The sequence below is a fragment of the Erinaceus europaeus genome, chromosome 9, assembly GCF_950295315.1.
Source record: "Erinaceus europaeus chromosome 9, mEriEur2.1, whole genome shotgun sequence".
NCBI lineage: Eukaryota > Metazoa > Chordata > Mammalia > Eulipotyphla > Erinaceidae > Erinaceus > Erinaceus europaeus.
Genome location: NC_080170.1, coordinates 38,807,159 through 38,824,291, shown reverse-complemented (window position 1 = coordinate 38,824,291; position 17,133 = coordinate 38,807,159). Strand labels below are relative to the sequence as shown.

At 52.4% G+C, this 17,133-nt stretch overlaps 2 protein-coding genes across 4 annotated transcripts; both read left to right on the top strand.

Moving 5' to 3' along the window:
- The first annotated feature begins 51 nt into the window (after positions 1-51).
- NCSTN (nicastrin) lies at positions 52-13,304 on the top strand. 2 transcript variants are annotated; one of them, XM_007530569.3, is made up of 17 exons: positions 52-202; positions 1,641-1,745; positions 4,354-4,477; positions 4,923-5,044; positions 5,351-5,496; positions 6,343-6,493; positions 6,619-6,728; positions 6,884-7,036; positions 7,562-7,666; positions 7,793-7,870; positions 8,587-8,759; positions 10,412-10,514; positions 10,613-10,708; positions 10,857-10,944; positions 11,317-11,471; positions 11,617-11,829; positions 12,303-13,304. In XM_007530569.3, the coding sequence occupies exons 1-17, from the start codon at positions 118-120 to the stop codon at positions 12,423-12,425; spliced, it is 2,130 nt and encodes a 709-aa protein (XP_007530631.2). In that variant the 5' UTR covers positions 52-117; the 3' UTR covers positions 12,426-13,304. The 2 variants fall into 2 exon arrangements, with proteins under 2 accessions (XP_007530631.2, XP_060053665.1); XM_060197682.1 differs by lacking the exons at positions 52-202; positions 4,354-4,477.
- A 110-nt stretch (positions 13,305-13,414) lies between these two features.
- Positions 13,415-17,119, top strand: LOC132540386 (uncharacterized). 2 transcript variants are annotated; one of them, XM_060197689.1, is made up of 3 exons: positions 13,415-13,764; positions 14,078-15,439; positions 16,897-17,119. In XM_060197689.1, exons 1-2 carry the CDS (start codon positions 13,669-13,671, stop codon positions 15,035-15,037), a joined length of 1,056 nt encoding a protein of 351 aa, XP_060053672.1. In that variant the 5' UTR covers positions 13,415-13,668; the 3' UTR covers positions 15,038-15,439; positions 16,897-17,119. The 2 variants fall into 2 exon arrangements, with proteins under 2 accessions (XP_060053672.1, XP_060053673.1); XM_060197690.1 differs by having other exon boundaries at positions 13,415-15,439.
- The last annotated feature ends 14 nt before the right edge of the window (positions 17,120-17,133 follow it).

The window sequence follows — 17,133 nt, the reverse complement described above, 5'->3', positions numbered from 1 at the left end:
ACGGCAGCGGCCTAGAGCGGCCGGACACCGAGACGGTGGGCGGGACCTGGAGCGATCGCTCACCAGGGCGGCAGGCGTGGCCTAGAGCGACCGGTCGTGCTTCCGGCCCAGAGCAAGATGGCGGTGTCGGGGGGCGGCTCCGCAGCTGGCTCCGGCGGTCGCTTCCTTCTACACCTGCTGCATTTCTGCGTCCTGCTGGCAGGTGAGCCAACCCCCGCGACAGCCGCCTGTGCCGACGCGGAACGATCGGCCTTCCAGCGCTGTTTCGTTCGTCGCCCTGTTCCCCGCACGTCACTCCTCGGTCTCTCGTTCTCGCGACCCAAGTTCCCCTTCTTCGGGACCTCTCCTGACGGCCTGGCACCTCCTCCGCTAGGCCCGTTCCCACCCTAGTCCGCTGTCTCCTGTTCCGAGGGAGTTTCCTTCTCCAGCCCTCTGCCCACTGCCCTCCAGGCACCTTCCAGCCCCAACTCATTGTCCCATGTCCAGGCACCTTCTGGATCCAGTGCCCAGAAAACTTTGTTTTCTCTTTGGTTCCAGTACCCCACTCACACTTGGAAAGACAGGTGTCTGGGGCTACCTCCTTCCCAGCGCTGAGATTTTAGGGAATGGAGGGCTGGTTCTGGGGCTGCATAGGCGCCGAGGGCGTGGTGTCCTTCCCCCGTCGAGTTCAGGGTAAACTCCCACCGCAGGATTCGCTTCCTTGTGTAGTGAGCCTGAGGTGGGTGCCGGCTCTGGCGGCATTCAGAGGAACGAGGTGCCTCAGATGAGGTGTTTGCTTTCCCAACTTTGTTTCCTGGAATTCCTTTCTATTGATAGTTGGCCAAGTGTTAAAACAGCTAGCATGTCTATATATAACCATGACTGTGTCTTCCTTAAATTCATATTGTTTTCAAAAATCCCCAAAAGGATCCACTGTGATTACCTTTCTCCTACTTCTGTTCAGACTCCTGGGAAAATACCACAGAAACTTTTATCATATCTATATCTATATTTTATCATATCATATCTATACTTAAGACTGGCACCTTTATTAGTTTGTTAGTGATTCATAGGCAAAATGGAAAAGTCTAAATGTGGTCGCCATGTAACCTGAAGCTGCCTTCTTAAAAGCGTTTTCAGGGAGTCGGGCGGTAGCAAAGCGGGCTAAGCGCAGGTGGCACAAAGCGCAAGGACGGGCATAAGGATCCCGGTTCAAGCCCCTGGCTCCCCACCTTGTGAGGGGGTCGCCTCACAAGCGGTGAAGCAGGTCTGCAGGTGTCTGTCTTCCTCTCCTCCTCTCTGTCTTCCCCCCTCTCCATTTCTCTCTGTCCTATCCAACAACGACGACAATAATAATAACTACAACAATAAAACAAGGACAACAAATGGGAAAATAAATAAATAAAAAGCATTTTCATCAAGAAATGGAATTCTCTTTCACTTAGCTTCAACGTTATTATTGTGAGTGGAATCTGTGAGGCATGTAGTTATTGATAGGTACATTGATCTGTTCCAATACTGTGCTCAGAAATGGGAAAAAAAGGACATTAATCCCATTTTAGAAAGTGCAATGTTGAATGACACATCCACATTGTATGGCCAGAAAATGGCCTGACAGAGGCTCATGCCAGTGTCTCTAACACTTTTTCTCTTCTGACCAGGTTTGTGCAGAGGAAACTCAGTGGAAAGGAAGATCTACATCCCCCTAAATAAAACAGCTCCCTGTGTCCGTCTGCTCAATGCTACGCATCAGATTGGCTGCCAGTGTGAGTAGAAGTTGGGATTTGGGTTTGTGGCCATTACTATTAATGTTTGCCCTAGACATAAAGTTTCAGCATGGAACTTAGGCTACAAGGGCTTGAGATAATAGAGGACCATTTTCTAGACCATTAAGACAATTCAAGAATGAGAACTGATGCTCAAATGGTGCACTTTATTAACCCATAGCCCACGAAGTAGATGCTGCTAATGCCTCCCCTCCCCCCGTGCAGACAAACTAAAATATGTCTGTAAAAAGGGGAGCCAAAGGGGCCGAGTAGTGGCACGCCTGGTTAAGTGCACATGTTACAATGTACAAGGATCCTGGTTCAAGCCCCCATCCCTAACTGCAGGGGGAAAGCTTTGCGAGTGGTGAAGCAGTATGTTGCAGGTCTCTCTCCCTCTCTGTCTTCCCCCCCAATTCTGATAGTCTCTATGACTATTTTAATTTTAATTATAAAGATAATTAAAAAAAAAAAGTTGGAGGGGGAGCCAAATGGCTTCTCCAAGGTCACCCTAATACTTAGTGGTGAAGCCAGGAGTTGAACTCTAATGGCCTAAGCTGAAACTCATAATTACCCAATAGGATAGGTAGGAAACTGTACTGTTTTCAAAGGAGGAAGGTATTTCATACTTTGGAGCCCAGCTAACACCTGTGCAGTCTGGTTGTTTTGTCACCAGAATGGGCTTCTTTAAGGCAGTAATTTAGAGAGAAGGCACTGAGAAAGTCAAATAGTTGTATGAGGAATTACTGAAACATTTGGATTTGCCTCTGTCTTTCTACAAGCCATGATAATATGGTTATAGAACTATAAAGGGTTGGGGCCGGGGTAGGGGGCAGGTAGCATAATAGTTATGCAAAAAGACTTCTGTTCCTGAGGCTCCAAAATCCCAGATTCAGTCCCCTACATCACCATAAACCAGAACTGAGCAGGGATTTGACTTTTTTTTTCTTTTAATATTTATTTATTCCTTTTTGTTGCCCTTGCTGTTTTATTGTTGTAGTTATTATTGTTGTTATTGATGCTGTCATTGTTGGATAGGACAGAGAGAAATGGAGAGAGGAGGGAAAGACAGAGAGGGGGAGAGAAAGATAGACACCTGCAGACCTGCTTTACCGCCTGTGAAGTGACACCCCCCCCACACAGGTGGGGAGCCAGGGACTCGAACCGGGATCCTTACCCGATCCTTGCGCTTTGCACTTAACCCGCTGTGCTACTGCCCGACTCCTGTGATTTGATTTTTTTAAAAGGGTGGAAGGAGCTGTCATGAGAAGGGATACAGAGTTCTGGTGGTGGGAATTGCGTGAAGTTGTACCCCTCTTATCCTATGGTTTAGTCACTGTTTCCTTTTTATAAATAAAAAATTAAGTTACAAAAAAGGGTGGAAGGTGGGGGCCGGGTGGTAGCACAATGGGTTCAGCGCACGTGGTGCGAAGCACAAGGACCTGCACAACAATCCCAGTTTGAGCCCCCGGCTCCCCACCTGCAGGGGGGTGGCTCCATAATCAGTAAAGTAGGTCTGCAGGTATCTGTCTGCCTTTCTCTCCCCCTCTCTGTCTTCCCCTCCTCTCTCAATTTTTCTCTGTCCTATCCGACAACAGTAATTATAAACAACAAGGACAACAAAAGGGAAAAAATGGCCTCCAGGAGCAGTAGGCCCCAAGCCCCAGTGATAACCCTGGAAGCAAAAAAAAAAAAAAAAAAAAAGCGGGGAGTGGTTGGGTGGGTGGAAGGCAGAGGGAATTGTGACCTAAAGCCTGATCCCCAACCCCACTGCTGCTCAGCCCATTGTCATCAAGCTTCTTCTAGGGGTAGTATCCTTGTCAGAATGTAACTTTGTATTTGAACTGAAGCTCTGATACTGGCTTCATCAGAAAATTTCAACTCAGTCTTGTAAAAATGCTTAGAAAAACCTGTCCCAAGCAGCATAGTTGCTTTGTGGAGGATGCTGTAAGTGGTGTGGGCTCATCAGTACTGTGTGATTGCCTGAATCTGCTCCAGTTTGGGAGGGGAACACAGACACTGGAAGAGAAGGGCATGCTGATGGCGGTTGGTGATGCCTGAGGACACATGGTGCTCTCGAGTAGTGCTCTGTTAACTATTCCTCATCTGAAATGCTTGAGAAGGTGAACTGGCTCCATCAGCTCCAGGTAGAAGTGTTGTTGGACTTGGCCCTCATATTGGGTTTAGGGTAGGAGAGAACCAGATCCATGAGAACCGAGAGCTGTTTTTGTTGGAGCAGAGGGTGGTGCAGAGGGCCAGGCCTCCATTCTTGGAGCAGGGCTTTCCAAAATATCACTGTTCTCAGTTCAAATTCCTAGAGTCCTGTGGGGCACGGTGCAGCAGCCCCGAGGCAAGCTGTAGGTAGTAAGGAGGTAGGTGGAGCTGGACTCTGGCACTTGCTCATTGTGATCTGGTTTCTTTTTCAGTGTACCCCCTGAGTCTTATTCAGGTTTCATATGGCATTTCTGAGCAAGCCACACTCTCTTTCTCAAGGCTTGTTGGCAGAGCAAAACAAAGGAGAAACTCTGGGGCTGGGGGGGTGGGGGTTGGCAGTGGGCAGAGTCAAATTGGTCACTTGCGGAAGTCCTAGTTTAACTGTCTGTCTTGGCAGCCTCCATCAATGGGAATACAGGGGTCATTCATGTAGTGGAGAAGGAGGAGGACCTAAAGTGGGTGCTGAGTGACGGTCCCAACCCCCCCTACATGGTTCTGCTGGAAGGTGTGCTCTTCACCAGGTAAAGCAAGGGAAGAATGTGGGGTACACCCGAATATGGGACTCTGGACCAAGTTAAACAGTAGAATGCAGGGTCATTCCTGGAGTGCCCAGAGAAAAGACATGCCTGTGACAGACCTCATCATGTGCAGTGATGAGGGATACCTGGCTGTCATTGAATGGAGTAAAATGGGTGACTCTCAGAAGGAACCAACATCTTGGTGCCTTCATCTTCAGAGCTCTAGGGATCCAAGACCCCAGGGACAGATAGGGGTTCACAAGGTCCTCTGGACAAGGTCTGAGTTGCCCTGAACTCAGACAGGTCCAAAAGTTAGAGACTGAAAAGGCAAGAAAAGAGCCAACAGTTCTGAGTGCCCTGATTCTTCATGGAGTCTTATCCTTTGGACAGGGTAGGGGGCTGCCTGACCCCCTCCTGTTTTCCTTCATGTCCCCCTCCTTCCGCCTAGGAGTCTGATGGAAAAGCTGAAGGGGAGAAACAACCGGATTGCTGGCCTTGCAGTGTCTTTGGCCAAACCCAGACCCACCCCTGGCTATTCTCCCAGTGTGCAGTGCCCCAATGATGGGTTTGGTAAGAGCCTGCCTGTGTCCCAGAGCTCACTGTTGTTTCTCTCACATGTCTTCATGGGGACAGGGGTTCATGTCTCTGTCTGCATTCTGAGTGGTTGACTCCCAGACAGGGGGATGCTCATCTCTACCCCTCACTTTCCCTCTCCTGCTTGCCCTGCCTTCTGTACCTTTATTTCTCACTTATTGTCACCTGGGATTCTATTCACCCAGCCTGGGGTTCCTGACAGATTGATCACCCCTGTGATAATTCCTTCTGGTCCCTAAGTGCCTGATGTCCCAACATCCTGTCGTCTGTCCTCCCCTTCAGGCATTTACTCCGACTCCTATGGACCAGAGTATGCTCACTGCAAGGATGTGGCCTGGAATATTCTAGGTGATGGCTTGGCCTATGAGGACTTCAGTTTCCCCATCTTTCTTCTGGAAGATGAAAATGAAACCAGAGTCATCAAGCAGGTAACAAGACTGATCCTAGCAGCCCTGTTGGAGAGGGTATTATTTCTAGGGACTACCTGTTCCCTCCTAAGACGTGCTTTGAGGAGAGCCTGGGAGCCTCTTCCCGCTGTGTTCCCATCCCTCACTTCTCTGCTCCCTCATGTCACAGTCTCCCAGAGTTTAGAGGAAAAGGAAACACAATAGATATTTTGTGTTAAAGGCATGGAGCCCTGGTGAAGAACCATTAGTCCAGGGCTGAGAGAGCAGAGCAGTGATAGTGCACAGTACTCAGGGGAGAGAACCCAACAGCAGCTAGAGCTAAACAGTACTCTGGTAAAACAAACAAAAAAACCCAAAAAACAAAACACTGGTTTGGTAAAAAGTGTTGGATTAGAAATTGGAAATTCAGTGAACTCTGGGACACAGGCAGGCTCTTAGCATACCTCTCACTAGGGCACTGCATGCTGGGAGAAAAGCCAGGGATTAGGAATTAGAAACATCAGAGACAATAGGTTCTGATGTTCTTTTTACCTCTGATAGTCTCTGATTCTGGTCTGGTGACTTCATGTTGACATGTAGAGCAGCTAAGTGATTTCTCCAAAGCTCCTTGGTGGGTTGTGTCTGCTCCCTCCAGGCAGATGTTTACACCAGGGACCTTACGAACAGCAGCCAAAGCTCCAAACTATGCCTGGCCATGAGACAGACAAATGCCATCTGTCCTCTCAGCTGTGGAGTTTGTGCCCCTCCACACCTCTTAGCAAGCTTTCCCCAGCCTTCTACATCCTGGGCCAGGCCAAGAGTGGTGGGGACAGCTCAGGTAGAGGTGGGAGGTCTTCCAGGCTGGCTCAGTTGTCGTCTTGCTTACAGTGCTACCAAGACCACAATTTGGTTCAGAACGGCTCACTGCCCACCTTCCCACTCTGCGCCATGCAGCTGTTCTCGCACATGCACGCTGTACTCAGCACCGTCACCTGCATGCGCCGGAGCTACATCCAGAGCACCTTCAGCATCAACCCAGGTGCGCCAGTGCCACCCGCCCACCTGGGAGTCCCTGGGAGGGGGTGCTTCTGTGACAGGCAGTGGAAGGTGCCCTGGCTCTACTGCCCCTTCCAGACTACAACTGTCTTGCCCTTTTGTCCTCAGAGATTATCTGTGACCCTCTATCTGACTACAACGTGTGGAGTCTACTCAGGCCTATAAACACTTCTGAGTCAATGGCGTCTGCTGATAGGGTCGTGGTCGCTGCCACCCGGGTGAGCATTAACCCCTGAAATGAAGGATATCTCAAGGAAAGGCTGGGCCATGGCCAGGCAGTGTCTGTTCTCTGAGTTGGGGGAGGTGAAGGGTGAAAACTGGCCTGAATCCCCATTTCCAAATTTTCCCTCTCCTCCTCATTTTTCTGCACAAGCTGGACAGCCGCTCCTTTTTCTGGAATGTGGCCCCTGGGGCTGAGAGTGCTGTGGCTTCCTTCGTCACCCAGCTGGCTGCAGCAGAAGCTTTGCAGAAGGTCCCAGATGTGGCCACCCTGCCCCGCAATGTCATGTTTGTCTTCTTCCAAGGGGTAAGGACTCTTGGGGGGTGTGTGGCAGAGCTGTCCTCAGCATTGACACAAGTTGTTACTCAGCAGAGAATTTCTGGAATATTTGTATGTCTCCCCTTCAAGTTCCCCATCTTAGGAGCCTTGGCCTTGGTGTGCAGGCAGCTCCCACAATGCCCTGGGATCTTTTGCTTCAATTCTGTATACTCCCTTACTGCCCCCTCTACCTAGGAACCCCAAGGCCCAACTCTCTCCCATGCTCCCATTGCTCAGCCTAGGAACAGGGAACAGCAGCCGCTGTTGCGTTGGTGGGGGCAGGACAAGTCCAAAAACAGACACAGAACAGCTGATCTCTGCCTCAGGCCATGAAGAGGCCACCCTCCCATTCTGGGCTTGTTTGAAGGACAGTCATGTGATTGTGAGCTGGCCAGCAGCAGCTGAGAGGCCATAGGACAGCAGCCTGCAGAAGACGTTTGGCGGTCTGACCTCGGGGGCCCTGGCTGCCCAGAACCTCAGATCTGTCCCCCTCCTGCCCGTCTCCACCCTCAGGAGACATTTGACTACATTGGCAGCTCCAGGATGGTCTACGACATGGAGAGGGGCAAGTTTCCTGTGCAGCTGGACAACATTGACTCCTTCGTGGAGCTGGGGCAGGTGGGCAATGAGCAGGAGGAACCCTCTGCTCTGTGGTCAGCACTGCAGACCACCACTTTGCCCTTCCTCTGGGTGTGGGCTGGGGTAAGAGGCTGACTGTCAGTGTGGTTTTCCGTCCTTTTCCAGGTGGCTCTCAGGAATTCCCTTGAGCTCTGGATGCACACAGACCCCATGTCGCAGAAAAACGCGTCTGTGCGGAACCAGGTACACAAAACCTCTTCTCACTTCCAGTCCAGCCCAGGAAGTGGGCCCTGGAGGCAGGACTCTGGATCAGGGTGTATGCATTACAGCAGTCCCAGCTTTTGGGGAGAACATGAGTCTGCTTGTGCCCTGGGACTGGCAGTGCTGTGGTCTTTCTTCCCTGCTGTTCAGACCTCCAGGGCCTCAGGGAAGCTTCCAGAGAATCATTTCCCAGTCTCAGCATCTCCCCCTGCCTGCACTCCTAGAGGCAGCCTCACTGTGCTGTGCTGTTTGCTGTCTGCTCTAGCCCACTCCCTGGATTTGAAAACACAAAGCTCGGCCTTTTGGGGGGTGGGAGGAAGGTGTGAAGCAGAGCCTGGACCTGGCACATACATGATTTTATCACTCCCGGATTAACATTTTTTCAGTTAGGTAGAGAGATTGAGGGGCTGGGGGGGGCTCGGCTCGCTGGGCAGATTAGGGGCCACAAGGAGAGATACCATAGCACCAGGTTGCCCCAGTGCCATGACACTCCAATGTGGTGGTGCCAGAGCCTGAACCTGGCTGTGCACACAGGAAGACACAGCCTTACCTGGTGAGCTCGCTCTCCAACCACCCCAGCTTTCTTCATATTCATAAGCAGGTTGAGGTTTGGAAGGGGAGGTACAAACGGCAGCTCCCTAAGTGGGAGACTTGAGCCCTTTGGTCCTAAGAGAGGCTTCTTGCGCCCCTATCCCCAGGTGGAGGCGCTCTTGGACACAGTTGAGAAGAGCAGCACTGGTATCCCAACCTTGGTCCTCCAGAGGCCCAGTCAGTCACAGCCCCTCCCTCCATCCTCCCTGCAGCGGTTTTTACGAGCACGGAATATCTCTGGTGTGGTTCTCACCGACCACTCTGCTGCATTCCATAACCAGTAAGTGTCTCCAGCCATGTCTTCTCTGAGTGTCTGTGATCTTAAGTCCACTGAGGGCCTGTTCTCCACTCAAACACTCTCCACCTGCAACCATGGGTCACTTGGCAGCCTGTTCCCCGCTCTGGCCTGTGTGCATTAAAATGTCCTCACCAGAATTTGCCTGCTGAGGCTTTGTTGTAGCCCTGTCTCATGGCTCTGCAGGGCTAGCATGGACATCCTCCAGAAAGGCCAGGACTAGAACTCTGACTAAAGCACAGGCTCTGCAGGCCACACATTCTGAAACATTGTTATTCCCAGGGTGTAAATGCAAGTAGCTGGTGTAGGGGAAGTATCACCTAGGTACTGGGTCCTCTTGCATAGCTCTCCTCTGATTTGCAGCCTGGGTGTCAGGGGGCTTCCCCCAGCCTGCCCCCTCCCTCCTCCAACAGGTAGAGTTCAAGTAAAAATACTTGGGTTCCCTAGATTCCCATCCTGTCAGGTGATACCTTCTCACCTCCTGGCTTTTTATTATTATCCCCCACCACCACCAGGGTTTTCACTGGGGCTCCATGCTAGCACTGTGAATCCACCACTCCTGGTAGCCATTTTATCCTTCTTTGGTTTTCTATCTTACTGAATAAGACAGAGAGAAATTGAGAGGAGAGGGGGAGATAGAGAGGGAGAGAGAAAGATAGACACCTGTAGACTTACAAAGGGGAACAGGGGCTTGAACCCAGTTCCTTGCACATGGTAATGTTTGTGTTTAACCAGGTGTACCATCTTCTGCTCCCCTTCTTTGTTTGTTTATATCATCTCTAGGGCTTTACTGCTCTAGACTGACTTTTTCAGATAGAGAGAGAGGGAAAGCCACCTTAGCACTTAAGCTTCCTTTAATGAGGTGGAGGCCAGGCCCAAATCTGGGTTGTGCACATGGCAAAGCAGCACACCACTTAAGTGAACTATTTTGCCAGTCTGGCTCATTTTTTAAAGATACTTGTTTCAAGATTTATTTATTTTATGGGGGAGGAGAGAAAGCATCAGTCAGGCATAGGTAATGCCAGTGATTGAACTCCAGATATTATGCTGAGAGTCCATAGCTTTATACTACGAAGCCTCCCAGGCTGTCCTCTTGGCTTATTTAGAGTAATGACAGTTCCAAGTTTGGGTCTTCTCTCTCCCACATCTGTCCTCTTGCTGCTGTGGATGAGGGCTGATTCAGCCTTCAGTTGACCTCACTCAGCAGGATTTATTGATGGAAAAGCTCTCTCTCCCCTTAGCCTTCTTCCAGGGTCATTTTCCTCATGATTTTCCCAGGTGGTCAAGTTGGTTGACCAGTGTGATAGTCCTGGTTTCATCTCCAAGAATCCCCCTCCTTGGGTCTCTTGGGAAGGCCTGGGTGCTACCTGGAGGACTCTGCAATCCTCCTCTCTCTCCAGCTACATGGCTTCTGCTTCAGGCTCTCCTAGGGCACTTCCTTGACTCATCTTGCTGGCCTACTCCACCTTATCTGCTGAGACAGCTCTGTGTGCCTGAGCGCTCTGACTTCACACTTCTCTGCCCATCCTCAATGGGGGCCAAGTCCTCCACCCAATGAAGGCTGAGGTTAGAGATCAGGCGGTAGGGACTCTGAAGACGGGCAGCAGGGGACCAGACTGACACCACTGTCCTTGCAGTTACTTTGAAAGCGTTTATGACACTGCTGAGAACATCAATGTCAGCTACCCCAAGGGACAGAGTCCAGAAGAGGACCTGAACGAGGTGACAGAAACTGCCAAGGTAGTTGACGCTGGAGGGACCTGCTGAGACCTAGGAGAAGGGATGGGATGTCAAAGTGTGGGGACAAGGGTGGCCATTCAGCCCCCTCACCTTGGCAGGCCCTGGCGGATGTGGCCACACTGCTGGGACGCACCCTGTACCAGCTTGCAGGAGGCACTAACTTCAGCGACTCCATCCAGGCCAACCCCCAAACGGTGAGAATAGGCAGGCTTGGCCCCTGCTGTCCCATCTTCTCCCCTTTGCCTGGCTCCCAGCTGTGCAGCCTGCTTGTATAGCCAGGGGACTCCTCCAAATCCCAGCAGATCTCCACTAAGAACTCTCTTGGCTCTCTGCCCACCCCAGGTCACCCGCCTGCTCTATGGCTTCCTGGTCAGATCCAACAACTCCTGGTTCCAGTCCTTCATGAGGCACGACCTGCGTTCCTTCCTGGGTGAGCTCCTGGAATGGGGCTGGACCAGCACTGTAGAACAGGAGTGGCAAACCTCTTCTGCTAAGGGTCATCTGGATATTTGTAACACCACTAAAGGGCCATGCAAAATTACCAACTTAAAAGAATGGAGTGAATGTTGCTATGAAAAAAAAAGAAAGAAAGAAACTCAGGTTTATTGAGTTTTGAATCCTGCCTGCAGTTGCCTCTCAGGGCTAGATGTTCCCTTCCCCTGCTACAGAGGGCAAAAAGAAAAGTCATTTTGGATTCATCTTTATTGTTCTTCCTTTCCCTTTCCATGTTCTTCGCTTGGCTTCTTTTCTTCCTGCTGGTGGTGGTTGGTGCCTTCCCTCGGACCTATCTCCCCAAACTCAGGGGACGGGCCTCTGCAGCACTACATCGCTGTCTCCAGCCCCACCAACACCACCTACGTGGTGCAGTATGCCTTGGCAAACCTGACAGGCACAGTGGTGGACCTGACCCGAGAGCAGTGCCAGGACCCCAGCAAAGCCCCCAGTGAGAACAAGGATGTGAGTGGCAACAGCAACGGGAGCACATAGGGGTGCTGAGGGCCTGGACCTAGGGAGAGGTGGAAGAGGCAAGGCCTGGGTGGCAGCCATCCATCTGGGGTACATGTCCAGGGGCCCACCAGCTCTGCTACCTGTCTTCCTGCAGATCTATGAATACTCATGGGTGCAGGGCCCCTTGGACATCAACAGTACAGAGCGACTGCCCCAGTGTGTGCGGTCTACGGTACGGCTGGCCAGGGCCTTGTCCCCTGCCTTTGAACTGAAGCAGTGGGGCTCCAAGGAATACTCCACATGGACCGAGAGCCGCTGGAAAGACATCAGTGCTAGGATATTCCTGATAGCCAGCAAAGAACTTGAGGTGAGGTGGGGGCAAGAAAGGAGGGGGTGGGGAGGGGCAGAGAACTCCCAACTTCTGCTGCTATTCTGGTCTGAACCCCTTTCATCTCCTCACATCTGGCTCCAGACTCATCCCTTGCCAGCAGTACACCCCACAAAGAAGTTATCTTTCTGAGAAACTGTTCATTCTGAACTCTAGGGGACACCAGTTAGTCCTCCACAAAGCACCCAGGGGTGGGTTCACCAAGCAAGCCTTGATCACCTGTCACAAGCAGTGGAATCAGAGTCATGCCTCCAGCTACCTCAGTCTTAAGTCACAAGAGACACCCTGTCATGGGGGACATGGGAGTAGGGGGCAGGGAGCAAATGAGGAGAGAAGCATGCCACCTGTGGATATAGTGCATGGTGTGACCCAACTCTAGAGCCCACTGTGCTGGTCCCACCCTGGTAGGGAGCCCCACTACCAAGTTCTAAGCACCCCTTCCTTCCCCACAGTTCATCACCCTGATGGTGGGCTTGGGCATACTCATCTTCTCACTGGTCGTCACTTACTGCATCAACGCCAAAGCTGACGTCCTCTTCATGGCTCCTCGGGAGCCAGGATCCGTGTCTTACTGAGCAGACCTCGGCTTGTTCATCCATTCTGACTTCACTTCCTGGTCATTGTCCCTCAGGACAGAAGCCACTAGCTTGTCACTGGAACCTCTCTGGGTCTGGCTCTGGCTGGGATCAACAGAGAGAGGTGGGACTGCCCAAAGGATACCTCGAGAGAGAAAAACAAGTCACCCCTGCCTAGCTGTCCTCCTCTCCCAACCCCCACATGCCCCCGTCCTGCTCCCCACTTGCCGGGATCACAAATAGAAGAAGCTCCAAGCTCCTGTTTGACTCCCTTATACTTGCCGGCCTTAACTTCCTCTTCTTCAGGGCTCCTTCTGCTGTCTACCCTGCCCTGCTCCCACATCGCAGCCCCTTCCTCATTAGGAAGAAGGACAAGAAGCGGGAACACCAGGGACAGAACCCAGCCAACCCACGGTGGAGGGTGAGGGTCTGTGGAATTCACTAAGGAAGGTAGAAGGGCTTGTGGGTCCTGAGGAATAGTTGGGTGGGGGGCTTCATGGACTCCCCCAAAGAAGAAGTAGGGGGCCCATGGGCCCTCAGGAGGATGGTGTGGGCCTCTGGGTCCTGAGGAAGTGGCATGGGGGTTCATGGGCCCCAGGGAAGATGAGGGGCATCTGTGAACCCTAAAAAAACAGTGGGTGTCTGTGGGCCCCAAGAAGAGGTGGGGGTCATCAGCGCCAGCTTGTGCCCCTTCCCAATCTCCAGGCCCTTCATGGCATAACAGGATGGGTGCCACTGGGTGGGAGTCCTCCCTCCAACCCAGAGTTGAGTTGTCATTTTTACTAAGCTGTAATATCTATTTTTTGTTTTCATTTTCTTCTTTTTGTGTGTGTAAATATATAAATAGCGAGTTTCATTAAAACAGATGATCCCACATGACCTACACGTTACCTGTTGTTCTTCCTGGCCAGGAACTTGTGGAGTTGTCAGTGTCACTTACTGCAGTGTCTTGGTCTCCATAGTTGGTCTTGGTCTTCAGTTGCCAAGGGGGCAACTGAAGTCTTGGGAAGAACTTCCTGTCTCCTCACAAAGTCATTGTTGACGTCATTTGTTCCCCTTGAACTGAACAAAAAGGTCTGTTGCTCTCAGGCAGCTGCCAGGGTCTGGAGGTGAGGGGCCAGCCCCTTCTTGAGGGAAGGGACAGACACATCCCAGGTGAGCAGTGTGTCTGGATACTCAGTGGAACACGGGAGTTCAGCCGTGGGTGGCTGTGAGGAGGTTTCCTGAAGACCCTAGGAGAATCATGATCCAGCAGAGCCCAGCCGTAGCTGAAATAATTCAACCTGGTGGCCTGGGGCCCAAGAAGGCACATGAAAACATTAGGGGGGGGAGTCGGGCTGTAGCGCAGCGGGTTAAGCGCAGGTGGCGCTAAGCACAAGGACCCGCATAAGGATCCTGGTTCAAGCCCTGGCTCCCCACCTGCAGGGGTGTCGCTTCACAAGCGGTGAAACAGGTCTGCAGGTGTCTATCTTTCTCTCCCTCTCTCTGTCTTCCCCCTCCCCTCTCCATTTCTCTGTCCTATCCAACAACAATGACAACAATAATAACTACAACAATAAAACAACAAGGGCAACAAAAGGGAATAAATAAATAAAAATAAATATTAAAAAAATAAATAAATAAAAGTGAAAGCATTAGGGGGGTCTCCATAGATGATAGATGTTACACAGTCCACACGAGTGGTTGTGGACTCTTCTAGAAAGAGCACTCTGCTCTTTGCAGATATTCTAATACCTGGGTCTTGGTGGAGGCAAAGTTCTAGGATAGTGCAGACCTGCCAGATGTTGGGGTCACCCAGGAGAGAGGACAAGGGTCCCTCGTCTGAACACAGCAAGAGAGGAGGCTGGCCCTGCCCCTGCCTGCGCCTCTCAGCTCCCCACTGGGCTGTTTGCCCTAATCCTGCTGCCAAAGTAGTTTTTTTCAAAGTTTCTCTCCAGTTCCCCCAGGGCAAGGAAGGTTTTGGGATGCAGGCTGCACCCCACTGCTCCCCCTCCTGGCTGAGCTGGAGAAGTTTCTGGCTGGCAAGAGCCAGGCACAGCTGCCATCAGCAGGCCAGTGGGCCAGCATGCTCCCAAAGGAAAGGCTGCTTCTCATCCTGCTGGCAGCTCCGGGAAGCGGCGTGGGCAGCACAAGAGGTGGGGTGCAGATGTAGGCCCTGCAGTCCCAGCCTCTGCAGAGAAGAGCCTGGAGTAGCTTGTCTCTGGCCTCAAACACCAGGCTCTTTCTACTGCTCCAGGATAGGCTGGGCCCCCAGTGAGACCCTCTTGAGTCTCCCTTTTGGAGACCAGCAACTGGCACCTCTGTCTCCTGTACCCTGGGGGCCATGGGGACTGGCAAGCAGGATCTTGGAGATACAGACTGCCCAGCTGCTTTGTCCCTGTCTTCTGCAGTCTCATTTTTCAGCCTTCTCCTGTGTTTGCTCATACTCGCAGCACCCCCTCTCACCCCATGTGGGAGTCAGTACCTGGCCACCTGCTGCGGGGAAGTTGGGAGGAATGACTATGATACCCAGGTCCTCTAGCTCAGTGCTAAGGGCCTTCTTGGCAGCGGTGCCCCACCCCTGGCGTCCAAGGGTTAGGGGTTCTTGCTGCTGCAGGCACACCCTGGAATAGGCACTTTCAGCCAGAAGGACTTTGCCCCTCAGTGGTCCCTGAGTGTGTCACTTGTTGATAGGAGAGGGGACCAGCCCAGGGGAGTGGCCTGCTAGAGGCTCCAGACAGAGCACCTGGGATCAGGAAAGGCTGAGACATGGCACCTCCCTGGAAATACAGAATCTAGAGCCTAGGTGGCAGGGGACACAAGGTCATACCAGCAGTTACAGAGATTCCACTCAGGCCAGAGGTTGAGGGCCTGCCCCATGACAGCCAGCAAGGAGGAGCTTCCCTTGAAAGGAATACACAGGGCCTGGACTCCTGGCAGGCCACCCCAACATCCTTGGACTAATCCCTGGAAGCATGCGGAGCTGGAAGAGCTGCCCTCCAGGCCCTTACAGGGAGGCCTGGAGGGTGAGGCATGTGAGTGTTTAATCTGGAAGGGGGTGTCAATTCAGGAGGGTCCTCTGGGGGACAGTAGGGATGGGACAGAAGAAGGGGGAACGCTGCCATCTTGTAGGAGGTTGGTGGAAAGATCCTTGGAAGGCCTTGGAGAGGGGTCTTCAGGGCTTTGAACCCCAGAATGCATGTGTAGCCAGAGGCAACCCCACACCCGGGAAAGAGAAGCTGTTATAGCCCCTGAGGCACTGCTGGGGCAGACAGAGGCCCTGATGCAATTGTGTGCAACTGTGCAAGCCCCAGGCAGGGAGGATCCTGGAATCCCCACCCAGAAGAGAAATGGGAGAAGAGGGGTGGGGGGAAGAAGAAGGAAGTGGGGAAGCCCCTCTAGTGCAGGGCTGGGCAGAAGGGAGCCATGTGGGCGTGGCCAGAGGGAGTGGGCTTGAGCTGGTGGTGACAGATGGGTGGACACAAAGAAGATTGCAGGACAGATGGAGGGGGAAGAGCAGAGGCTGGGGGAGCAGTGGTCCAGGGAGGCTGTAATGAGATTGGAGAGGCTGAGGGCTGAGAGGTGACAGGGAGGAGGAAGAAAGGAGAGCGGCCTAGGAGACAAAGGCTATAGGCCTGGAGGCCAGGGAGAGGGCTCAGGGCCCCGATGAAGGGGGGCTTCCAGCCGGCTGGCGCAAAAAGAGTGACAGATTGTGTCGTTAGCCAGAGTGGAGGCCCACTGTCACCTAGAGGCAGAGAACCTGGAGACCGAGAGCCGCTGTGCCACTTCCCAAACTCAGCTGCTCTCCACTACCTTGGTCCTGTGACCTGATCGAGCCAGCCATGTTCACACAGCTAACGCCCCAGCCTTGACCTCTCCCTCCAGTGTCACCAGCTAGCATTCTGGCCTTGGGGAGAGCCAAATGCCCTGGCACCTTGAGGGTTAAAGCCGTCTGCTCTCCCTGCCAGCCGCTTGCCTGCTTGGGTCCCCAGGGCTCCCCACATATGTCACCCCTCTCCTGCCAAACCCACAGCTTTCTGGCTTCTCCAGGCCTTCCCCCTCAAGGACTGGGCGGTGGCTCCTTCTACACCAGCTTGTCCCCCATCCTAACTGTCCTGAGAAGATAGGGTGAGGAAGGGTCCACAGGACCCGTGCCTCCCCCCACACACACACACCACCTAGATCCACCTACGGTTCTCACTGGAGCAGAAACCCCTTCCCAGCCCCCTCATTTCAACTTAGGGTTACTGACAACCCAACTGCCTCCTGCACTGGCAAATGAGATCCCTTGAGGAGTGGGGGCTGTGGCCCTCTTTCCATCTCTATGGAGTCCCCAGCATGCTCTGCATCAGTATGACCAGGATCCATAAGGCACGTAGTCTTGTCCTCACTATTGCTACACAGGCCTGTCCTTGGAGATGGAGATGGAAACAGAGGGTCAGCTCTACCCTCTGGTGCCCTGCACTCCCTTTCAAATTCTGCATCTGTACAGGCAGAAGTTGAAAAACAAGATCAGAAGAGAAAACACTAAGCAGAACCTGGACTGGAGTTGGTGTATTGCACCAAAGTTTAAAAGACTCTGGGGTGAGTGGGGGGGGAGGACACAGGTCCTGGAAAAGGATGACAGAGGACCTCGTGGGGGTTTTATTGTTATGTGGAAAACTGAGAAATGTTATGCATGTACAAACTATTGTATTTACTGTTGAATGTAAAACATTAATCCCCCAAT